Source organism: Magallana gigas, chromosome 8, assembly GCF_963853765.1.
Source record: "Magallana gigas chromosome 8, xbMagGiga1.1, whole genome shotgun sequence".
Taxonomy (NCBI): domain Eukaryota; kingdom Metazoa; phylum Mollusca; class Bivalvia; order Ostreida; family Ostreidae; genus Magallana; species Magallana gigas.
The window spans coordinates 32808917-32835038 of record NC_088860.1 but is presented as its reverse complement, the minus strand read 5'-3'; the positions used below and the strand labels follow the sequence as shown (position 1 = coordinate 32835038).

The 26122-nt window shown below is 33.9% G+C and overlaps 2 protein-coding genes across 4 annotated transcripts; one reads left to right on the top strand and one right to left on the bottom strand.

The window, feature by feature from the left end:
- Positions 1–238: 238 nt before the first annotated feature.
- On the bottom strand, positions 239–7374 carry LOC105335863 (adipose-secreted signaling protein). 2 transcript variants are annotated; one of them, XM_011439993.4, is made up of 5 exons: positions 7314–7374; positions 7055–7176; positions 4207–4443; positions 3666–3791; positions 239–3458 (listed from the first exon to the last, which is right to left on the bottom strand). In XM_011439993.4, the coding sequence occupies exons 2-5, from the start codon at positions 7077–7079 to the stop codon at positions 3358–3360; spliced, it is 489 nt and encodes a 162-aa protein (XP_011438295.1). In that variant the 5' UTR covers positions 7080–7176; positions 7314–7374; the 3' UTR covers positions 239–3357. The 2 variants fall into 2 exon arrangements, with proteins under 2 accessions (XP_011438295.1, XP_011438297.1); XM_011439995.4 differs by having other exon boundaries at positions 7310–7328.
- A 256-nt stretch (positions 7375–7630) lies between these two features.
- LOC105335862 (remodeling and spacing factor 1) lies at positions 7631–25262 on the top strand. 2 transcript variants are annotated; one of them, XM_011439992.4, is made up of 17 exons: positions 7631–7792; positions 8845–8939; positions 9119–9211; positions 9387–9515; positions 9958–10034; positions 10486–10574; positions 11354–13668; positions 13907–14378; positions 14613–14698; positions 15284–15388; positions 15826–15905; positions 16022–16073; positions 16837–17062; positions 17650–17842; positions 17941–18113; positions 18476–21539; positions 22740–25262. In XM_011439992.4, the coding sequence occupies exons 1-17, from the start codon at positions 7648–7650 to the stop codon at positions 22753–22755; spliced, it is 7410 nt and encodes a 2469-aa protein (XP_011438294.3). In that variant the 5' UTR covers positions 7631–7647; the 3' UTR covers positions 22756–25262. The 2 variants fall into 2 exon arrangements, with proteins under 2 accessions (XP_011438294.3, XP_011438293.3); XM_011439991.4 differs by having other exon boundaries at positions 11342–13668.
- Positions 25263–26122: the final 860 nt, after the last annotated feature.

Sequence of the window (26122 nt, the reverse complement as noted above, 5' to 3'; positions counted from 1 at the left end):
GATCGAATTTCCAAACTAGATCCCGATTTGAATTAAACCGGCCTGCACCGAAAATAATTATTTAAAACTTTCTGTTGAAGATTTCTAAAATCATCACATTTTTAGTAACATGAAAATAATAAATAAAAATGTGTGTGTTTTTTTCAATGCCAACAAAAAGCATTACACTAGTTTTAATTCTGTAGGTACAATCTGAAAATTAAAAAGAGACAGTACAGAAAAAAAGACAAACAATGTGTTATCAAATTCAGAGTTTAATCAGCTACAAGTTCCAAACCAACATAAAAAAAATCATTCCCCAAAGTACATTAAAATGTAGTTCAAACACTGAAAATAACTATAATATACTAAATAAATACTGTTCAACATAAACATGAAGCACAAGTAGATCTAGAGTACTAGTATTTATAAAGTAACATAAAGAATGCAAACTCTGTAATGAAATTAGGGAGAAAAAAAATTCAAAAACAACCCCCCCCCCAAAAAAAAAAGAAGAAGAAGAAAAACCAACATTATTTTTATATCATAGCTTTAAATGTTTAACATGTAGTCTAAGGTATTAATTTTTTATCTAAAAATTGCATACTATACTTTATAGTGAAGAACAATTTTTGCTCAAGTTCCACTTAAAAAATTATAAATTATAATATACATTCTAAAACATTCATTTATACTCGGATATTAAATTTAGCTTGGCTACAGGATTTTATCCAATTACCGAGATAATATATTCTGGTCTTTAGTATATTTTATGAATAAATTTCAAGCTTATGTTAAAAGCTATCAGTATTTTAAATTGTTTATGTACCATCTACAGTGTAACTCTAAGACTAACAATAAATTAAAACCATGTTGAACAGTGGAGCTACATTTGTATACAAATCATCTTCTTCCCAGAATATGAATCGATCTAACAAGCCCTTCCTCCCTTTGTAATTTTTTCACTAACATCTAATTACCTATGTTAGTAGTAAAATAAAAAACACATGGATAAGTTTCGATTTTCTGAATATATACTAGTACACAACAGCGAACCAGATAACATTGTTCAATAACAAATGTTAAATAACATCAACAGATCTACATATACCAAAAAGAATTATTTACAAAAAAAGGTTTACATTTTTTATCTTATCAACCCACCACCCAAAGATAATTCAGAAATTGATCCACTGGACAGCTGCCTATAAGGTTATTTAGCAGTAATATCATAAATCACATCATTGTCATTGCCCATATCTGGAGGGGAGGGAGGGTGGAGTGTAGGTCCCAAATTGAAAAATTCAAACTTATCAAATTCAGATGGTAAAATCATTTAAAAAGGTTGTGGTCCCCCCCCCCCCCCCTTCTGGCAAACATACCAGTATATAATTATCCCTGGGAAAAATTTTTGGGATCCGCACAATTGAGGTGGGTTAATAACAGTAGAAGCTTCTATAAACTCACAAAGCCGTCGTAGCTTGTGGTGTAAAGATTTGTGCATAGACTTTTTTTGTTTTGATACATATCACTTAATGATGTACATGTATTTGAATATAAGAAAACAACATGCATGAATACAGAATTCACTCAAATTAAAAATAAAACTATCAAAAAGAACTTAAATGTTTATAAAATGATATATACCGGTAAACAAGTATAAACTGAAATCTGTAAATAAGTAAAATGCAAGCAAGTAACAATGTTACATTTTAACACCAGTGACTGATAAATTGTTTATTTTCCATGCACTGCCACAATGTAGTATGCATAATTTGCTTGGTTATCAGTATACATGTATTAAAATATTTGAAAACTTCAAAGATTTTTTAATCAATACATTTGAAATTTTAAAAACATTTTTTCCCACAATTACTTTAACAGAAAAATTGATATGATCATACAATACAAAAATAAATGAAAAAGAAGAAGAAAAATTGCATCCATAACGAATGGAATGCAACATACCTCTCCCCAAAAAAAGAAATAATTTCAAGTATCCATTTGCAATCATACATGTATAACGCACGTACATCTAATACGTGTGTGACAATCTATTTAAAATTTGATGTTCCAAATGCGCTTCTGCTTCGATTGGAAACATCAAACTTTAATTAGTTTGCATGTGATAACTGTTAATACATGTATAATTCTTTAATGTACCATAAAAGTTACAGGATTTTTTTCACAAAAAATCTAATTCACCATGCAGAAGAATTTACCATGTAAGCTCAGCTCACCAGCAGTTTTCACATCTACATGTATTTTGATTTTCAATGCAAAAGTTTTTGGTTTTTTTTCATGCTACCATTTAATAAATTTAAGAAGTAGTTGAAGACTACAAGTATTGCATGATCGATATTCATTCATTACATTACATGTAAAGTTTACACAGATAATTACGCACAGTAATTATTGTAACATCATTCTTAGTTACTTGTTTACGAATCAATTAATCCATATGTACATGTAAATTACATATCGTTGGGTTTTGATTGAATGGGGTTTACCGGTATTTAAAAACTACAAGCCTTGATTTAATTTGTAAAATCATTGCATCACAAGTCTTGGTAAATATTAAATTGTTGCTAAGTTGTCAAACGCTGTACATTTCATTTGCCATTCTCTATATACACTTCCTAATTAATAATTTTATATCAATTTAAATGCTGAAATTGCCATATCATTCTGTATTTCACAGATATTTGATAGAGAACCTGTCCAATATATATATACACATGTATATATAAATCCCTGATGCCATATACATTTACATACTGTTTATATAATATAAAGTGAATAAATTGATAGCATTTGAGATCTAGATACAATGCACACGTATGAACTTGGTTTGGTTTTTGGGGGGCTTTTGTTATTTTTTTCTATTGAAAAATGTTAACGTGTTTCAAAAATCATTCCTGGGCATTTACCAGTTTTCAAAAACCATTTACAAAAATCTGTTAATTTTGCACTTAAGTGTGTCTTTTTAAAAAACCTGGTTTCACACATAGTTAAAATTGTCTCTGTTATGGTTATTTATTTAATAAATACATGTATCAATTACAGTGTTTTTTAATTAAAGTCTTTTTGAAAGACTTATGTACTTCTAAATTAAAAGAAAATATTAATACTACAGGACATTTCCTGTCCCATAATTCTAAATATTTCTATCATAATCTACAAATTTTAAGATTATAGTAAAATGTCATGATCGATATACATGTATATACAAAATACTCCTCATCTAATACAATATAACTAATAAACTTGTTGGCAATACTATTCGTGGCAGTTAAATTCTACATAAGCACACCATAGACAGAGGAAGGACTGTGGGCTCCTGATGGTTGGGGGGAAGGAGGGAGGGGGAGGCCGGGCTCAGAATCCCTGCCAGTCGCTGTGTGCGTCCGAGTCCTCATCAGTGTCCACTTTGTAACATTTGATTCCATTCTTCAGGGCAGGAGTTCCTTTCCCTTTACCTTTAATAGAGAATAAAATAAGGGCCAATGACCACTAAACAACTAACAATAGTCCTTATAGTTCTCAAGAAAGAAATTCACTTATCAGTCAAATTAATTAACTAGCACTACTTAAACTAGATCTGATAGAATATTTACTACAGGTAGTATTATGAATTTATATACCCAGAATAAGTTAAGAGTTTGATTAGTATAAAAAAGAATTACCAAGTACTCGTGCATGGATTACAATCTTCAGATTCTTTTCCTCGTCCTTGCTTTGTATATGAATCACCTCGTTCAGCAGTTTCTCTCTGTGAGCATTGAAATTCAGCGAAATATCATGTCCCTCACCTGGAAGTGATAAATAAAATGGATTATTTACATTTAGTTATAATAAACCGAAGTTCTGCATGTTGCTCTTCATGACTTGTTTTTGGAATCCCATGCTTATTCCAAACCTTTCACACATACTGTTAATATTAACACTGTACTGAAGTAAAAATTTCTCACAACAAACCAGAAATTTTTAAATAATTTAAAAATGTCTTTCATTTGCATCTGATTTATATTATCAACTAAAGTCAAAATAAAGCTGCATGTTGCATATCAAATTTGGTTTAACTTTATTGTTTCAAGGTCATTAATTATTGATTGTTTTTAAATTCAATTTCATCAATCAATATTAAAAAACTCTAATTTAAAAGAGGTAATAATCAATTTCCTTTTATTTTGGGACAAGATTGCAGTAACGAAATTTATGCATCACCATCGCTTGTTGGAGTAACCTTCTGGATCTCCACATGAAGATTCTCCCTCTGGTCGTAGCACACTTCCTGTCCCAGACTGTCCTTGATGCAGAAGCTGACATGGTAGTGATGGTGGATCTGTAGGAACCCCAGGTGGATGTCCACCTGCCCTTCCTGCTGTTTGATCTGGATCTCCAGATTGTGGTCCTTAAGCTGCTCGGCCGAGAAATGGACATGTTCCTTGCAGTGGGCATGACCTTAAAATGACAGCAGATGAAAACTAACTTTACAAATATAGGTTATCAATTTGCAGTACCCTTATTACATTATTGAGGTATGTTGCCGAAGAAACTGTAAAACATTCTTGGAAAAGGGTTTTACTATGATTGTTTTAAAGCATGGTTACCGATATTACTAAGGATCTGGCTGGTGGGGAAAAAAAAGGCCATCAGATCTTCCCAAAAATTTCAATATAGAGCTATATTCTTCTAAAGAAAATCAATGCAGTCATATGGCATTGACCACCGAGTTCTCTTAATGCAAAAGAAACCATCTTACTTTGAAGGGAATATTTTAAAGTATCGTGCCTGCAGACTTGTTAAACCTTTTCATGGGCAAAAGCATACAGGCTTAATTTGGAGACTGTGTTAATAATTAACAAGCTCATTATACTGGAGACATGGGATAATTGACATGCTCTTTTCTTAGTTGGCTATGACAAGTACTGGTACAAGCATGTAATATGGTAACATAATTATATATCATAACCATGCATAATTAACTTGCACATCCATTTTTTTCATGGATGAAATTTTACTTACATGTAATGTGGGGGTAAAAAATAATTTTAAAACAAACATAATTGCATAAACACTCTGCAGCTGGAACAATAGATAAAAACAAGAGGCCAATGGCCCACATCACAATACAAACTATCTGGACAATGTTACAGTAGTATAATACATGTAAATCCTGTATGAAAAAAAGTCCAATTTTTTTTTCATCCTGAATGTTCTTATGTTTATAATCAAGCCCTTTTCCTAACAGAAAGATATTTTTAAAAAATATTACTCTTTATATTCCTATGTAAAACTTGAATCCCCCATAGTGGCCCAACCTTACTCCCGAGGACCATGATTTGAACAAACTTGAATCTACACTATTTGAGGATGCTTCCACACAAGTTTTAGCTTTTCTGGCTGAATTATTTTTGTGAGGAAGACTTACACTATATTTTCCTATGTAAAATTTCGACCCCCCCCCCATTTTCGCCCCACCCTACCCCTTGGGGTCATGATTTTCACAACTTTAAATCTACACAACATGTAGATGCTTCCAAACAAGTTCCAGCTTTCCTGTGGTCCCACCTTACCCAAGGAGGTCATGATTGGAACAAACTTGAATCTACACTATCGGAGGATGCTTCCACACAAGTTTCAGCTTTCCTGGCCAAATGGTTTTTAAGAAGATTTTGAAAAATATCAACAAATTTTCAATAAATTCTAATGTGGCCCCTAATTATAACAATCTTTAAGCCCTATTTACACGATGTGATTTTTCAGATCTGACTTGCCACATCTTACAAATCTGACCGTGTAAATAGGAAAATCATAAGACAGATATGAAGTCAGATGGAGTCAGATGAAATAGAGACATGCTCTATTCTGTCTGGCAAGTCAGATGGTTTTGACCAATCATTAACAAGGTCAGAAAGGTTGATCTAAATACAGAACAATTAAAACGTGGACTTTTCCCGAACTTTTGCAACTATTTAATTTAGATTAATTTCAGGATTAATTTGGTGTATTTTTGAGTTGGAAGTGTTAAACATACATAAAGACTGATACATCCTACATAACCGAGTTCAAACTCACCAGAAAGAAGAAAAATAATTATGTAAAATTTGCAACAGAAAAATATCTATGGATAATACCGTTGTATTAAATTTTTATATTTGTGAAATATTAATAGATAGTAGGTTATAGCCATCTTCTGATGTTATATTGTAAACAACAACAAATTTGGAGGGAAATATTAATGAACTACATGTCTGACAAATCATACTGTGTAAATGCAACACTGCAATCAGATGTGAAATCAAATATGAAGTCAGATCTGTAAAATCATATCGTGTAAATAGGGCTTTAGTCCACTTTACCCAGTGATGCTTTGTGCCAAGTTTGGTTGAAATTGACCCAGTGGTTCTAGAGAAGAAGTTGGAAATGTAAAAAGTTTACAGACTGAAAGACAGACGAACGGACAGACGGACAGATGCACGCTGGACAAAAAGTGATCAGAAAAGTTCACTTGAGCTTCAGTCCAGGTGAGCTAAAAGCCTAAAATTGAATTATTATTTCTTTCATCTAGTTACATTTGGTGCTATGCCCATCCCTCAAACTGACAGGTTCACTCCTGCCAAGGAATGAGCCTGGGGTGATCTTCAGGAGCGATGACCATTCAAGCCATTTAAGGGGGAGGCATGTGACAGGCCAGCTTGATTACCGTCGTGAGATAGCTCAGTTTGTAGAACACCTGACAAGAGATTCTGATATCCTGAATCTGAATCCTGATCTGGTCCATCATTATTAATTTCCCCCATCCCTTTACATCTGGAGAGGTGCCAACCCCTGAAACTGACTGGTAATCAAATTTTAACTCCTGCTAGGGGAAAAGCCTGGGGGATCTTTGAGGGATGATAGCAACTGAGAAGGAGATGGTCAGATCAATTCAAATATAGGTGACAGAGAGCTCAGTTGGTAGAACAACTGACCAGAGAATGAGATTCTGGGGGCCATGTACATGTAGGTCTTGATCTGGCTTGTGCCTATCATTATTACTCCCATCCATAAATTCGTAAAGATATCCTACCACTTTTTTCGTGGATGGTTTCCATCGCTGACAAATTGGAAACTCAAATTAAAACAGTATTATTTTTTTTCTCTTATAGCAGTGCAGTAGGCATCTTAATGCTTCCTATATATTGAAGGATTCTGAAAATAGAAAAAATTAGTAACCAATATAAAAAAATACAGTAAGTATTCTAAGGTTTAAATGCTAGCATCGAATTTTTCAATTAAATTAAAACAATGTGCAGTTGTCATCAGTACTTGTATCCCTACTTACTTACAAAAGTGATTGAATCCTGTGTGTGATTAACCCGAGGAAATTCAAGTGGCTTAAAAAAATGGGTTGCAAGTCGATCCCGAGTTTTATGAAAATACTACCAAAATATCTTTTAATGTGCCTATCCTCAATTTTTTTAATGGATGTGTAGCTTTTATGAAATATGCATATCATAAAATATATGTGAGCAAGTAGTAAAATTAAAAATATATATACACAAGATACTATATAATGATGTCGGGATCGAAAGTTTTTTTCGGGAGAATTTAGTGCCTCTGTTATAAATTAAAGGAAAACACCGAGGTATTCCGAAAAAAGCTATTAGCATATCGATCAAGATGGCGGCGGCGTCAGAAAATGATTGTCTCAATGACCCAAACTTTGCAGTTATTTGTAATTTTTTGGACCGTTATGGTGAAATGATAGGCCTTGGAGATATATCCTACACAGATTTACAAACATGGCTTGAAGACACGAAGCATGGTGTGTGGAATTGGGCGCTATTTTATAATTTACCTCATGCAAAACAAATTATCTTTGTTTATTTTTTGTTATGATGTTGTAGGAAGATCATTGTATATTTCTGACAGTAGCATTGTGGTATAAAAAGTATATGTTGGTAAATGCATTTTCATATTTGTAATTTTTGTGCACATAAATTGCACAAACATGAAAAAATGATATTACAAACATTGTGCATAGTGTATGTAAAATGGTTTAAAACATGTAAGATGTCATGCATTTTATTAAAATGCATAGTGCATATAAAATGTTTAAAGTTATTACACTTCATTTAAGAATAAATTCAACCTGCCTTCATTAAATAAAATGATGAAAAAAGCTAAAATTACATCTTTTTGTTAGGTATCAAAACAGATCCAACTAGATAATGAATCAGGCAAACGACATAAAAGAATGGTTGAAATATGATTTATTTTTGAAAGGATAATTTTTGGGGAAAATGATAGATGCATTGTGATATCATGGTTGTCATTGATCAAAGCTATACATGCTGAGCAATTTATCTAGTTGAGTATTGTGTTTAAAATTTCTTTAATCATTTAAAACATGCTCAGTACCAATTGTTGCTGAAAGTTGCTTTCAGCTTGTCTTTGTATAATAAGTGCTTCGTATTATAAAATTAAAATGATTATTATGAAATATATAGTATAGAAATAAGAATATTTTTCTTTCTGAATTTCTAGATATTAGCCAATATATTGTGTTATATTTGATTTTAAAAACTTTGTGTTATGAATTGATCTCTAACATGCTGTTGTTATGCATCCCTACACTACCAAATAGTGATAAGGAATATACCAAACATAATTTCCAAATCATAATTTCTATATTTATAATTTTTATTCACAGCACTGACTAGCCTTTAAATGAAAAGGGATCAAATTCTTACCTTATATTTAATTATTTTTTTTTAGGCATTGATATCTAATATTTTTCAAATAATTATATTTTATGTGATATTTGTTCAATATTGTTAATAATGAAAATTGTTGTACATTTTTTTGTTGTTGTAGTCCCCTCTTTCCTGGTAGACCTGCATGTTAAACTTCTTAGACGGATGGGGAAAAGTTCCGTTTCTACAGAGCGATGGGAACGCTATGTAATCAAGGTACAAATTCCAATTTAATACGACTCGTAGATAAAGTTAAAAAAAAAATTTCCATATTTATTGTTAATATTTAAAAGGTGCCATTTGATAAAGCTTATAATGCAAAGTTCCAAACAAAAAAGTGCATATCCTTTTTTTTTCATTACAAAATTTGATATTTATTATTTTTCCTGTTTTAGTTCATACACACCTACTCAAGTGTAGATGCGTGGGAAGTGGAGAGGTTTGGATACAAGCACTGCAAAATAACCACTAAACTTACAATTCTAAAGGTAAGCTTTATAATCCTATGTATTTAGTCAATGTTTAGATTATAATCAAAGAATTCAACAGGCCTTGCATGGTTTTTTTCTCAATGGAATGGTACAGTCTGTGTATTGAAACCAGAGTAGATTGAATTATTAAACCAAACCACAATGAAAACTTTCAGAATTTATTATCTTGCAGAATCTGCTTGAGAAACAGTTTGACTTCAACTCCAAGTTCAAAGAGCAGATAAATGCCAAGCCAGCAGAAGACATGAGGTTTGAGCCTCTTGGTCGAGACAAAAACGGACTAGCCTATTGGTACCTCATTGTAAGCATCCCATTTTAGTGACAGTGTAGCTGTCCCAAATTTTTCTGATTAACAATGGTCTTCAGATTTTTTTTCTCATGTTTGCATTTCACAGACTGATGGTTTTTTACATCCTGAATAAATAAATTTTTTGAATTGTTTACTCCTTCCTTAGATATAACATTTTTAACCAAAGTTGACAAATGTTCAATCATGAGATACATTTTGCATTACATCCCTCTTCCAAGCTGGATGAGATCCCCCCCCCCCCCCCAAAAAAAAAAAAAGTTGAACATTTTCCTCTAAAAATGTTTCCTGACTTTTGTAATTGTGTTTTAATAATACACAGTATGTTTTCTGTCAAAATGAGTTCATGATCATATGTTTTTCAATGACCTTGATTTTATTCTGTTATGTTTTTAAAAGAAGATGAAAGGAAAAGTATTAACATTATACATTGTAGGATAAAGAATTCAATGTGCGAGTGTACAGAGAGGACCAAGATGATGTGGATGCAGAGACTTGGGAAGTTGTCTGCAAGTACGTACAACTCATAAGTACAAAATGATTTTTTTTCAGGGGGGGGGGGATAGGATATTTGGTACCAAACTTGTATTTTTGTAATTTATACTTTAAATTCATGTTTTCTTTTCATTATTGATGAACTTTTACTGGAGTTTGTGTTATTTTATTATGACAAATTTATAAACAATTTTTTGATATAAGAATCAAGCAAATAAAAAATTAAGATTTCAACTGGAAAAATCTGAATAAGACTGCATGTGGTTTTTTAAAATATGATTTAGATTTATAATCTTTATCCAAAGTTTTAATTTCACATTTGGTCATTTTATTACTAAAAGGAAAATATTGATAGGAAATATAGCTTCTTGCAACTTTTCTGCATAATAACACATTTTCTAGATCTTACAATAAATATATATATCGTATATGATTACTTATTCATATATTAAAATCTCGTAAATTACAGGAGCAGGAATGAACTCGCCCAGCTGATTGGAACATTGGAGAACCAAATCCAGAACAACGATGTTAAAGAGGAGACTGAGTCAGAATCGGGTGAGTTCACAGTCCTCTTACACAATAGCCATCATTTAATACAACTAACTAATAATTGTATCACAACTAGCAATTTTGTTAGCTCGTCAAGTTTTTTTTTCTGTTGTAATTTAAACATTCATTGAGTATTCAAAAGGATAAAGGTAACATGGAAAGCCCATTTAAAACCTCTCCAAAATCTATAGTTTCTATAGTTAACATATTTGGCCCGGCTAGGTCACAATACTTTCGGCGTGCGAGTAATATTAAATCGTATGTCCTTATATTATTAAGATAAATTTTTGTACAATTATATATCTCTCTGAGAACAAATTTTCTTATTTCCTGATCTTAAAGACAGAAAATCAAATTTTGAGGAATAAATTTCATTATTTGCCAATGTTAATCCATAGCGCAGTATTGGACAGTAAATCCTGTTACATGTTTATTGTTTTCCAGCTAATAAAAAAAATCTTCATAATGATCATAATTAGACAAAAAATTCATTCTTGATAAAATTAAGCAGTGCTTTATTATTTTGAATATTTTTAATTTGAATCAGTTGATATCACTGTTAATGAAAATCAGTGAAGGAAACTAAAAAAGAATCACAATTGCTTTGTGGCCCAGGTGTCTGGATAAAACATTTTTGGGGGGTGGGGAGGGGGGTTCTCAAACACCTGTAAAAATGTAGTGAAAATCATAGCAGATATTCAGTACACTTTGGATGTCAAGTACGCTGTACATTATTATTTTTAATAGTTGACAATTTTCTTTACAATGAGCAGTCTCATTGACAGAAAACACAAACGGTGACGTCAAGAAGGAGCTGAGTGACGATGAAGACTCTGGCAAAGACACGACTGGATTCTCCAACCTGAAGAAAGAACCAGATAAAATGGATGAAGTTGACGGAGGAACAGAAGACAAGGAAGATGGTGCAGATGACAAGAAAAATGTCGATGTCATCAAGTGTGAAAAAAGGGACAAAGATCAGAATGTGAAAGTGGAGGTCAAAGAAGTGAAAGTGGAGGTCAAAGAAGTGAAAGCAGAGGTCAAAGAAGAATGTTCAGTGAGTTTGGAAGAAACCACAACAAATAAGGAAGAGACCACAGCAGTAAAGGAAGAAAGTATGCAGGAAGAAAATGTCAAAGATTCGGTTAAAGTGGAAGATGGTGTCAGCATAAAACAAGAATCTTCCAAAGAAAGGAAAGAAGAATCCACAGAGGTAAAAATGGATGATTCCTCGAAAACGGAAGATAATCTGAAAGATAAGGAAGGTTTGCCGAGTGAAACGAGAGTGGGAGAGTCATTAGGAGAGGACAGAAAAACTGGAGAGGACCCTCCTTTTGAAGTGGATATGAAGGATATAGCAGACGAGGAAAAAAATCCACAGCATGATAAAGATTCCTCCGAGGAAGTAAAAGAGATCAAAGCAGAGGATGGTACTTCCATGGAAGACGAGACTGTTAAAACAGAGGAAAATGTTTCCGAATCAGACAACATTTCTAAAGAGGAAGAGATCGATAAAATGGAAGAAAATATTTCAAAAGAAAATATTTCAACAAAAGGAGAAACAGAAAAGATTGGGGAAAATGTTTCCAAAACGCAGGACATTTTCACGGAAGAAAGTACAGAAAAAGTGGAGGAAAATATCAACAGATCAGAACGTCCTGAGAAAGTTATAGACCATAAGGAGTCAGCAAAATCTCAAACCTTAGATGTGTCGGAGACCAAATCTGAAAGTGCGGAATCTGATACTGTAAAATCTGAAGAGCAAGTTGAAAATAAAGAGGTGGATCCGGAGAAAAGTACTGTCAGCAATGATGAAAGTAAATCCATTAATACCTTTAATTCTATTAAACCATGTGAGACAGATGGAAATGTTAAAAGTGTTTCTACTGAAGAAATTTCACATACTGATAAGGAGAAGTCTGATGATAAAATACAATCACAGGAAACTAGTTCTAATGAAAGAACTTCTGTCGGTGAAGAAAAACCTCTTGGTGATGCAGTTGTGAAAGACTCAAAAGTAGAAGTCAGTAGTCATAATGAAGACAATTTAGACAAAACACCCAAAGAAGGTAAAACAGATTCACAAGACGAGGAGGGAATTTCTACTAAGAGTAAGGAGAGTGAAGTTGAAGCAAGGAGTTCTACAAATAATGATAAGGAAATTAGTTCAATGGAGGAAAGTGAGTCTAAAATAAAATCATCAGATCTTATAGATAAAGAAACCAATTCTGATAGTTCTTTAAAAGTTTCCAATGAAGAGGTTAAAGATTTAAAAAACGAATCTGCCGTAGATTCTACTAATGACTCTGACGAGAAATGTTTGAAAGAGAAGGAAGATTTGAAAGTAGAAGATACTGTTGACTCGAAACATTCAGAAAATGAAAATATCGAGAAAGGTTCCACAGAAAAAGCTGAGAAAACGGAAGAAATATTACATTCTAGTGAACAGGATAAAAAAGTTGATGCTCTAAGTAGTAAAGTTGATGAAAATCAACAGGTAAATGTGTCTAAAACTGGTACAGGAATTGAAAATGAAGAAAAGGCTGAAGGGAAAGATCTGCAGAATGCTCCTTCAAAGAAAATCATTGATGATGCAAAAGTAGATGATACGGACAAAGATGCTTCAATTTCATTAAATGATGCTAATGAAAATCAAGAAAATGATGTTAATAAGGGTCAAGCCAAGAATGATCAAGAGGAAATGAAGGAAGAAAAGAATGAGGAAAGTAAGATAGAATCAGAAAAGACACTAGAGAAAGCCAAACAAGAATCTCCAGCGAATGAAGTCCAGCAGGAAAAGGATCCAGACACTGCAAAACAGAGTGCTCTGAAAACGAAAAAACAGAATCTGAAAGGGCGTAAAAGGGGGATTGAGTTCGACGAATCTGCCGAAGATTCCCCCGTGGAACCTAACTCAAAGAAAGCGAAGGACGGGAAGAAAATAATTCCAAGAGGGAAACGAAGGACCCCCAAAAAAGTGGATTCCTCGTCGGATAGCGATGACATTCCGCTGAGTAAGATCGGGAACAAGTCGGGGGATTCAGCCAAGAAACGGACAGAATCATCTACACCTTCCAGAAAAAGTACCAGGCCAGTCAAGGTAATGTACTTCTCAAGCACACTACATAAAATTAAAATTATCACAAAAATAAGTGCCAGTTGATGCATGGCAGATTTTCTGTTAGAAATAGGAACCCAGGATAAATGTGATTTTGCTGCTTTTAAGTTTGGAAAATTTTTAAACAGTTTAAACAGTATAAAAGTTTTTCAAACATAAATTTATATTATGATAGCCAGTTTTTAGACTTTGTTTTATGTGAAATATGTCAAAAATTCAGAAAAAGAAAGTCTCCAGTGATGATGAGGAGGAAGAAGAAAGTCCAAAGAAAACAAAGTCAAAGAGGAGAAACATTGCAGAAAAACCAAGTGAAAGCGAAGATGAGGAGGAGGGTCCAGAAACAACAAAGAAAGGAAGCTCCAAGAAATCAAAACCACCAACCAAAAAGACCAAGAAACAAGAAGAGCAGGGTTCCAGTGATGATGACCTACCTCTGAAGAATTCACAAACGGCAAAAAACGCCAAAGCGAAGACTGAGGAGGAGGCTGCAAGCGATGAGGATGATCAGGGCAGGAGGAGGAGTGCCAGGGTGAGGAATATGAGGAAGAAGAAGGACCCGACCCCGGAGCCTTCCAGTTTTGAGGAGGACAATGTGGACACCGAGTTTGAGGTGGGCTCCGAGGAGGAAACGTCCGACGATGAATTCACTCCCACCAAAGGACGCAATGCTCAAAGACAGGAGGCTCGCAAACGTGAGATTACTCAATTTTCTTACCGACAAAATTTGTTTTCAACTACAAAAAAGTTATTTAGCAGAGTTCATATTGGGAGTTTATCTAGATTATTTTTAATATAGAGTACTTGTCAGTAAAATAAATAGTTGTTAAGAGGGTCAAGATTGTGTTGCTTTGTTGTTTCGCCAGTTACATACCGAAGTAGTCTTTTTTTGTGTTTATTTGTTGTAAGTTTTTTCTCCTGGTTTGTAGGCCAGTTAGAGGAGGATAAAGCAGAGGAGGAGATTCCAAATGACACACCCTGCTGTAAATGTCAGAAAACCCACCAACCAGAATGGGTAATTACTGATTAAGATTTCCATCTACAACATGTAAAACTTATTTCTGTAACTGTATGCCCTGATCCTTATATTTACATGTATACAGTGTATGTTCATATACATTGTCAATCAGATGTTCAGGAAGTAAAATTTATTACATGAGGATTCTGAAGTGTTATTTTGTAAGTATCACTTTCTGGTATTTATATGTAGATACTGAAGTACTTGTATTATTTTGTAAATATCACTTTCTGATATCTATATATACTTCACCTAACAATTGTTGCGATATCAAACTCTTTGTCCAATAAGTCAAAGTTTGTAATTTTTTTTTTTACCAGGTAAGTAAATATAACATAAAAGGGATTTTTGTGTGATATTAATAGATTTACTTTGATCAGATTGCCTTTCAAACTAGGAGTATCAAAACAGAACTTGTTTCTCTATTACAAGCCTTGTCATCAGGAACATTTCTCAAAATCACAAACCGGGCATTAAAGTCCCTTGTAATTGTTAAGTTTACATAGTTTTTGACAGCTTAAACTTAAAATAAAGTCTAGAGGCATTCCACATATAAATTTAATGTCCGTTCTTATGTTTTAGTTGCTGCTGTGTGACAAGTGTGATGCGGCGTTCCACACAGCCTGTCTCCGCCCCCCTCTGATGATCATCCCCGACGGAGACTGGTACTGCCCACCCTGTGAACACGTGAGCCACCATTTATATCTTTTATCTGGGGGTCAGAGGCATTTTCTTAATGAATATTTAAATTTGCAAAATTATTTCCCTATATGATTCTACAAAACAGCGATAAAGCATTCGTATCTGTGTGAACTTTAAATGGGTCAAAAGGTCATGTTTTATACGTCTGCTCACAGTGATCATCGCATGTGCTTAAGGTGTTATAATTACGGTTGCATTATTGAAAACTTAAGTTCTTGGCTATATTCATAACTCTGGGTGATTTGACTTTCTCATACGTAAATACATGTACATGTATATTAGAAATAAACAGCAATGTTATAAAGTTCACCGAGATATGAACTTGGTTGGTGATCAAACCTTGGGAAAAGCCTTTCAGACTTCACAGGATTTGATGACGTGCGTTCAACACATCATAAATTTCACATATTCAATGTTTACAGAAATCCTTGGTGTCAAGGCTACAAGAAAATTTGAAAGATTTGGATACAAACCTTAAAAAGCATGAAAGAATCATCAAGAGGTATTTATTCCGGAATTTAAAAAAAATTTATTGTTTTAATACAGAACTTGTGACTTTATTGTATATCTAAGATTTAAAAGAGGAGTGAACTTTATAATTTGATTTCTTTCTTAAAGGAAGCAGAGATTGGCATATGTTGGAATTAGCTTGGATAACATTCTCAAAGAGGTATGTGATGCAAGACTTTTTGTATACCTTGAATTTGATTGACTTGTCTCTTGCATATGAGCGCTTCAACTTGAAAAATAATTTTAGCAGTCAAATTTTTTAATCAACTCCTCTTTGCAATCACTCACTTCGGATGTGATGTGGACCTATGCACTTGTGTATTAGATTAATGAATGCCCAATAAAAAATAGTTCAGTCTTTGAAAAAAATGAGAAGATTGTTTCTGCTATTTAATGAAAGCAATGCATAACATGTCAAACAAAAACATACAAAAAGATCATCTCCCTTAAGGTACTTCACTACATCCAGACATACTTTTTAAGACACTACGTCACAAGATGGCGATTTAAATGTTTTGTTAAACTGATTATATCGTTCTGTTAGGTTGTATATCGTCATAGCTCAGTAGTTAAAGTATTTGGCTTCTGAACCGCAGATCATGAGTTCGAATCCGCCTGGAGCTTTTGTTCATGTTAATTGAATTAAATTTTCAAAAATGTAATTTTTCATCCAAAATTATACATTTTTTTGCCTGTTTGACTTAAATACCTCTTATCCATTATGATATCTATCATAATCAAGTAATTTTCTGCTGATTTGAGGAAATATTTCAAGGTGTAGTGAGCCACCTTAAGTAGTTTCACTATTTTGATTTTTATCATCATTGCTGGATCATGTATATAACATATTGTTTGAGGTCATTTCTTATAAAATCAAAAATATAAATGTAATTTAATGAGTATGTTAAAAAAAATAATTTAAGGAATACAAGGAAAAGAAAGAAAACATAGCTCCTGATGAAGAAGAATATGAGAGCGAAGAAAGCCAGAAGAGTTTTAACCCTAAGCCCAGGAAGAGTAAATACATCAAGCGTACGTGTCGGCAGAGAAACACGATCAGCTACAAGTTTGAGGACTTTGACGACATGATTGACAAGGCCATCAAACAGGAGGTCGAGGAGGTCAAGGAGTATAAGAAACATAATTATGGTAATTATATGAAATAGAGCTAGGAATTGGTAACTGTAGTTTCTTAATTAAGAGCGAGGAATTAATGTCTACTTAAAATCGTGAGAAGCAAATCTTGCGAAATTTAAAATCTCACTTTTATTTGATTGACATATTATGTAAACTACATGAAATTATGATTAAAATTGGGCATTCGTGATTTTATGTTCTCGCGAATTCGTGGAAAATGGGTTAATGGTGGAATTAATTTCAATTTCAATGGTTTATTGACATCACCATGTTGGCATACAGTCAAAATGAAATCAAATGACAGACAAAAGAAAATTATAATAATATAATTCAGTACTCGCATAAAATAAGGAGTCTACAGTATACAATGGGGAAACAGAATCAGTAAAAAAAAAAAGAAAATTGTTAAACAGAGCAAAAAATTTACTTAAGTTGGAATATAAATGTAAATGGACATGTTACATATGAAATGAACACTTTAATAGGATATTTTGGTTTAAAAGCTCAACCTAATCAAGTTTAAATGATTTTGACAAAAATAAGTATGAAAAGAATATATTAAGAAGAGCCTAAACATTTCTTTGAATTTTTTGTTAAAGGACGAAGTAGGGGCAAAGACATGGCCAACATCTATGAAGCTGAGGGTCGGGAATACATACCTTCTGACGAAGAAAAATTAGATAAACCACCACCAGTAGTTAACAGGAAAAAGCGAACTCGCCGTCTGACAACATTGGACAGTGATGATGATGATGATCAGGGAGAGGAAAGCGAAGAGTTCCATTTATCTGAGTAAGTCATGATCTTCTCCAGATTACATCAGATGTACAAGTAGGTGTCTGTGTCAATGCCACTTTCTTCATTCAATTGACTCTCATTGTTTGTTTTAGTGAGACTGTTTCTGAAGTTCCTGAAGAAGATCAGGAAGATACTGAAGATGAGGAAGAGATATCCGACTACAGCGAAGATGGAGAGGGCTGGAGGTCAGGTCGAAGGTCAACTCGAAAACCAACCAGGAGAAGTTCTCGGAAAAGAGGACGCCACTCCATATTTAAAGACTTTGGTAAGCTATTAAAAAACATTTAGAATAATACTTCTTCTTTTTTATTGTTTATTAAGTGCATTTATTAAAACCAGTTGTAGTTATCATTTAAATTGCACTCTTCTAGATATTTATATGCTATGAACTTGTCTTTATTTTTATTTTTATTTTTTAGATGTTCTTTTAGTGGATTCATTTGCTTATATAATAAATAAAGTCTTTGTTTCAAAATTTGTTTAGGAGGTAAAATTGTGGTTGAGAGATACCTCTTAAATCCTTGAAAATTGAGCCACTACTAATTCTAATGATTTCCCTTTAAGAGAAAAATGTTTGAAAGATAAATTGTTTCAGTATTTTAAAATTTATTCTGTATTTTATTGTAGTGGTTGATGAAGATGAAGACAGTGAGGAGAATAGGCGAACAGCGAGGAGATCTGCTCGTAAGAGAGTGACGTACCGCGATCCATCGAGCGAGGAGGAAGCTGAGACTGAGGAGACAGAGGAGGAAAGCTTTGACAGCGATGACCTGTGTTCTGAGGACAGCGACTCCAAAAACAAGAAGAGCAAAAAGAAAATGGAAATTGCAAAGAAGAAAAAGAAACTGGAAACTTCATCGGAAACAGAGCAAGAAAGTGAAGGGTCCGTTGTGAAAAAGAAATCCAAGTCCTCTTCGAAGAAAAAGGCGAAAAAGAAAGTAGAGGAAAGTGAAAGTGATTCAGAGGATGAACGCAATAGACGATCCAGAAGGAATGTGAAAAAGATCGATTTTAAGTCGTTAATGATGTCTGAAACTGAGAGTGAAGATGGAGGAAAGAGCAGCAAGAAAAAGAAGAAAGTTTCTAGTAGTGAGAGTGCGTCCAGTGATGAAACAGGGTCAGAAAGTGAAGAGGGGGAAGAAGAGGCTGTGAAGAAGAAGAAGAAGAATGTAATCCGAGATGAATCTTCAGGGACGGATGAATATGAACCTGAAGACAAAAACAGTAAACTAGAGGAGAAAGACATAGAAAAAAGTGTAGCAGAAGATAAAACAGAGGAAAAGACTGAAGAGCCCTCGGCTGATAGTCTTGTTGTGAAAAGTGACAAAGAAAAGATGGATACAAAGGCTGAATTGAACGTACCAGACATTAGTGCTGCACCTCCAAATCCATCAAATGTAGTTACCAGTGAGAATTCTAGTATTCCTATGAACAGAGGATTTGAAGATCAAGCTGTACATCAAAATGTCCCTCCTCAGCAGCATAACATGTATTCAAATTTCTCCAATGTACCTCAAGGACCTCAGAACGTGGGATTCCATCCACCACAGCAGTTCCCAAACCAAAGACTTCCTTATTCGGGAATGGATAAACCAGTTTTCCAGCCCCAGCCCGGCCCAATGAAGAGTCCCCCTCATTTACCTACCCCTCCCAATCATCCTCACAGTCACAATCAGAGACACATATCAAGTCCACCCCAGGGGATTTCAAGCCCCCCTCCATTCCCTGGACAGAACCGAATGGCCAGTCCACCCCATCAGATGATGAGTCCATCACACAGTCAAGCCCCACCTCACAGTCAGATGAATCCTCGCATGTCCTACCCCTCCCCCCAGCATGGGCCCCGTCCAGGAGATCCCCAGAATTTTCCTAACAGCCCACCCCCAGTTCCGTCATCCCAGGGCACGCCGATGCAATTTGATCCCAGAATGCATCAGAACAGGATGCCAATGGACTACAGAGGACCACATCCAAGGATGCTAAACAACTCCAACAACCCATATTCTCAGTATGGAAATCTTCCACCTGGACCTCAAGCCATGAACTTTCAGAATCAGATGAGAATGCATGGTTCGGTTCCGTCAAGAATGGAAGGTCCTGGACAAATGGATCCTGTAAGCTCTTCCCCAGGAGGACCATTGACGTCACTAGGACAGATGGTAGTTCCTGGATACCAGGGCCCCTCACAGCAAATACCAAGACCAGGCGGTCCACCGAATTCCATGAATATGGGTATGCCAAGACACAACATGCCCCCAATTCAGCAATCACCTCACAGCATACCACAGAGTTCAGCCAGTCAGAATGCAGGGATGTTATCCAATACTCAAGGACAACACATGCCTTCAAATATGATGATGCAAAACATGCCACCTTCTTCTTCGAGTTCCCAATCAGTTGGATTTAATGTACCAAGTAAAGGGATGCCACCCTCTTATCCAGGACAAACACCAGCTTTAAGTAATTCCAGTCAAAGCACAACTCCTCCGGCTTCTGATGCTCCCAAAGCTGGATCAAAGAGGGGCAGACCTAAAGGCAGCAAAAGCAAAAAGAAGAAAGATGCAGCAGCAGAGAATGAATCTTCCAAATCTCCTGGATCATCTCCGCAAATAGATGCTCCAAAGTTTCCATTTCCTATTCCCCCCAATGGAGAAATGGATCAGAGACAAATGCATCCTGCTGGTGTCCCTGAAAACTTGCAAAGACCCATGATGCCCGGCCATGAAAACAGGGTAAGGCCTTCTCCATATATTGGTAGAAATGAAGCTATTCAAGGTCATCCGGTCAGTCATGCACCCCCACCACCGCAACCATCCCAACCACCAAGTGACTCAAGCAGTAGACCTCCAGATCCAAAGGTGCAGTCCACCGAAGACAAGCAACGGTTAAAAGACAATGATAAACATAAAAGACCTCCAGAAAATGACACACAGAAAAAGCCTGTGGAAGAAGCTAAGTCAAATCCAAGTAGTGATGATAAACAGAAACCCATTTTGAGTGAAGGCAGCATGAAACAGGGTGTTGAAATTGAGACAGGTGGTCGACAGACTGGTAAAGAAATGATGCATCGACCCCCAATGGGTGCTGTGGGTCAGAGACCACTTGGGCCAGAGATGGGTCATCAAATTCCGGGCCCAGATATGGGTCAGAGACCCATGATTCCTCCCTCCAGCCAGATGGGTCAGCATCCCATGCCGCCACAGTTCAGTGATATGAGTCAAAGAATGATGCATCCTGGTATGATGCCGCCCAGAATGATGGACTCAAGAGGTATGCCCATGCTTCCACATGGACACCCAATGAGAGCACCCATGTCTTATCCGGGCTTCCCTTACAACAGGGATCAGTATGGAATAAATGGGCACCCAGCGTCTATTCACTCTTCTATGCAGGACCAGAGCAGTTTTTCTAGCATGAATCCAGCAATGATGAGCTCCCCTCATCAGAACCCAATGATGCACCCCAGCCATGTTTCTCCGTCTATGGGAGGGGGGCGTGGATTCATGATTGATAATCTGTTGGAGAAAAACCAAAAATCAGCCATGTCCTCTTTCTCTGAAAATTTGGAGGAGGGAGCCTCTACTCCGGCAGAAAGCAAAGGGGACTCCTCTCAAATAGAGCAGGAATATGGACCAGCTTACCAAGGTGACCAGGAGGAAGAAGGGGTATCAGACATTGCTGACATTGTCAAGTAAGTTTGAAACAAGCAACAATTTTTAAAGTTTTTTCTGAAAGAGGGCTAGATAGTCATGTTTAGACTAAATATATTTCATTAAGAAAACGAGGTATATGGAAATATATACGGAAGTTTTCTGTTCTAAAAATACCGGTAGTTTATAGCTTAAAGGGACTTAAACATGATTTGAGATCAAAAATTTTATTTGTATTTTCTAAGTATAAAATGGTTACTGGTGCATTTTAAATGATTGACCAAAATATTGAATGTTTAAGTCAAGTTATAAGCGAGATACAGAGGTAAGAATTGGTTGTTATGTAAACAAAGCTCGAGTCTTATAGTTGTTTACAAAAATGTAATGTAGAGAATTACCATTTCGTAAACAAAATGACATGCAAAAAACAATTTAAATTAATTCAATATTTTCATAAATACTATTTTCAACAAAAGAAATATACATTTGATTAAACTTACACCAATACAACACATTTGTAAAAAATGACATTTTCGAGCTTTGTTTACAAAACAAAGAATTATAAACTCTGTATCTTGCTTATAACTTGATATTTGACTTTCAAATTTTGACATAGCATTGTAAACTTCTATATTTATCAGTATAAACATTGAAAATGGGAAAATAAAATTTGAAAATTTTAAGTCAAATCGTGTCCAAGTCCCTTTAACAAATGATTATTTTTAAATTGAGGTTAAATAAGTAACTTAGATCAAATGGATAATTTAGTTACCATGCATCCACTTAAGTGCTTTGTAAATGTATTTTTAATACCAAAATGTTTGACACAGAAAAAAGTCAAATGCTTGCAGATATCTCTGCTATTCATACACTATAAATCTGATTTTCATCATGTCAAGTTCTTTTCCACAGATCACTGCTTAGAAATGTATACTAAATAAAAAAAAATTTATTTTTATTTTTTTATAATCTTTAAAACAGGATAACTCATTCTGTTCTTCAATAAAAATTCTACTGACAATTTTTCCATGATACCAGCATACTTACCGGTATTACCAGTGATATCGGATTCATAAAACAACTTTACAATTTGTGGTACTAGAATGTGAACTCTTATATCTGTTCCTAAAAAAACATTTATTTCTCCAGAATACATGTAGAAATGAAGACTTTTCATGATTTGCAGGTAGTTAATAGGTTTTTATCTATTAGTAATTTTTCTTTTCTTGCTTTCATTGCAGATGTTTCAAAGCATAGTGGATTGTCATCCAGTCTTCAAAACCAAGTTATACAATCCGTCTTCCATGGAAACTTGTTCAAACTGCTTGTGATTACAATTTCCCAACTCAGTTGAAAACAATTCAAGGTGAAGAGAAGTTTGTGTGTTAAATCTAGGGGAAAATACATGTACAATACTGCCTCTTGTGCACACAGAGCTATTAGATTAGCTTTATGAGGTGTTTTATTGATACTTATAAATATGTTCATTTATTTCATTATCATTGTTGTATTTATGATATTCATTCAGTCATTTTATACATTGACTTTATCAGATATGCTTTTTAACTAAATGGAAAATGAATGAGAAATTTTGTTTTCTCATAGAGGCAGTGAGTGTAAGGCCTAAAAAAAATTAATGTTTTGTTTCTCATCAGGTTAAACACTACAGCATTGATTTATGGAAATGCTTTTTGAAAAGGGGGAATAACTCGATTTTGAAATTTTAGTTGAAATATGAAAATTTAGTTATTTCCTTTGCAAATTTTGCATTATTTAAGCCTGCCTGTTGCTTTGTAATTTTTTTGGCTTGAGAAACTGAATATTAATTTTTTTAAGGCGTAATACGTGTTGAATTTTTATGCTGCTATGAATCAGGGTTGTGATTGTGATTTTTTTCCCCCTGTAAATTTATAATTTTGTATCGTCAAATGATTTTGCAACCTATATCCATGTTAGTTTATAAGAATTTCTTAAATCTTTATTTGTTACGTAAGTGTTGTCCCAAGTTCATAACTTGTGTTTTACGTTCAAAGAAGTGTCAATAGTTTTATATATATCCTTACGCTTTATTAGTGGCAATATACATGTATGTGTGAATTAAAGAGTGACTTATTTAATCTTCTCTATTAGGATATTTTTATGTTTTATGGTTAAAGGATATTGTTTCTTTGATTTAAGGTACTTCTGCGTTTCTTGCTTGACAACCCAGTATTATTTGTTCAGTGCGTGTGTACCTTAAAAGATTCAATTTCTCCTTAATGTTAATTCTTTAGTTTGCATAAAGAAAAATCAAAACATGTTTTCTCACATGTTCCCAAATTTTATTTTTATTTTGACTATTATAAACAAATTTGATTTTCCAATTGTGTCTATATTATATACCAGTACATACTTGTAAATAGTATTGATATTGTACATGAAAATTTTTTTCTGATTTTTTTAAAGAAAGGTTATATTGAGACATGTCAGTTTCAATTTTGTTTTACAGTAGAACTGTACGAGCTGGCTTTACTGAATGCATTGATTGCAAAATAATCAATGATATAAAGTGTGATTTGTACTATATTTTTATTAGTAGAAAGAGCTTGCATTTTTTTTTTTTTTGTTACAAAGTAAAAGAGGTGCTCAATATATATGTGTGTCTACTTATATTGTAAATACTGTTCATACTATATTTGTACATATAGTTGTTTTTATACTTTGTACATACGTACTTTTTTTCATACATTTTTTTCTACTCCATTTTAAACTTGTTAGCATTTAGTCATTTTTTTCCATCGGCACGGTGTTACATTAACTGTGTGGTGCATAGATCTGGTCCTTATATCAAGTCCTGATTGATACGCATTATCCAATGGCATTATGTTGTGAAGTCTCTTTTTCTTTGAACAGATTGTTCTCTGTTTCATGTACTGTAACTAAGCTTCATGGAGTGAATACGTTTATTGACGGATAGAACTTGGCCACTGATATTTTTTTTCTCCTTGTTCTTTAGGCAGTTAATGCATGCTTTGATTTTTTTTTTAATGAAAAATTCCATCCATATTTTGTAATGTAAAAGAATCATTTATTTCATTATGTGATTTATATTTTAATTTAAAAATATTTTTTAAGGAAGGTTGGTTCTTATGAAAAGAGAGACAACTCCCCAAATATGATAAATTAATTTTTGATTTAATATATGTCAAGTTTTGTCCCACAAGGTAAAGTGAAATCGCATATATTTCAAATTGAATAAAGATTTACTTTTCCAAAGTAGGAAATTGTTAATATGTGTTAGCAGAGGGATGCTATACATTTTATCATGTTTTTCACTGTCAGCTTTTTTCTACCAGTTACACAAATTTAAATTCTCATTTTGTTATCACCATACTCGTGGATACCAAAGCATATAAATCCATCTGGCAAATGCCTGCAGTCCAGTCAGACTCTAATTAACGAAATATTTAATTTTTTTTTGAATTATGAATTCATGTATTCATTTGTTTTCCTCAAAGAAACTTCAGTGCTACAGAGAACTCTGCTGCTGGTATGGTTTTTACTTAGTTTATATACGTTACATAACGATTTGTGTTGAGATTTCAGCTCACCTGCTGATTGACTAGTGGCTTTTGTCTGTTGTTTTGTCCCTCTGTGTTAGATCTGATATGTTTTTTTTAAGTTGATCTCAGGACTTCTATGTTATTTAGCATCTGAAATCCTCATATCACATGTCACATAGGAATTTATGTTTCTCTCATGAATCAATAAAATTCTAAACTCTGTATATTTCTTATTATTAATCTAATCTACTTTAGGACAAAGGATTTGATATTTTTGTGAGCAAAGTTCAGCAAAGAAAGAAATCCTTGCAATAATGTAAACTGTCCTGTTCGAGTACTCTTAGCACTTTGAAGATTTTTTTCCTATTGGCTGCTAGCTTCTAAGGGCTTTAGAGGCTTCTGTTCAAGCCTGGTATTATAAGTATATTGTGAGCGGCTCCAGAAAAAAAATCAGGTCTGAGGGATATCTATGTTTACCGGGAAAGGGGGTCCAATACATACATGACATATGTTCGGTAATTTTACATGCAATGTAAATTTAAAGGGACTTGGACACGATTTGAGATCAAATATTTTATTTTTTATGTATAAAATGGTTTATAGGTGCATTTTAAATGATTCACCAAAATATTAAATGTTAAAGTCAAGTTACAAGCTAGATACAGGAGTAAGAATTAATAGTTATGTAAACAAAGCTCGAGTCTTATAGATGTTTACAAAAAATGTAATGTAGAGAATTACCATTTCTTAGACAAAATGACATTTCTAAACAATTTCAACTAATTCAATATCTTCTTAAATACTATTATCAACAAAAGAAAGTTACATTTGATTGAAATTTACACTAATACAACGAATATGTTAAAATGACAATATTCGAGCTTTGTTTACAAAACAAAGAATTATAATCTCTGTATATTGCTTATAACTTGATATTTGAGTTTTAAATTTTGACACAGCATTATGAACTTCTATATTTATCAGTATGAACATTGAAACTGGAAAAACAAAATTTGAAATTTTTAAGTCAAATCGTGTCCAAGCCCCTTTAAGAAATTTGAAATTTCAAAGGGGGGGGGGGG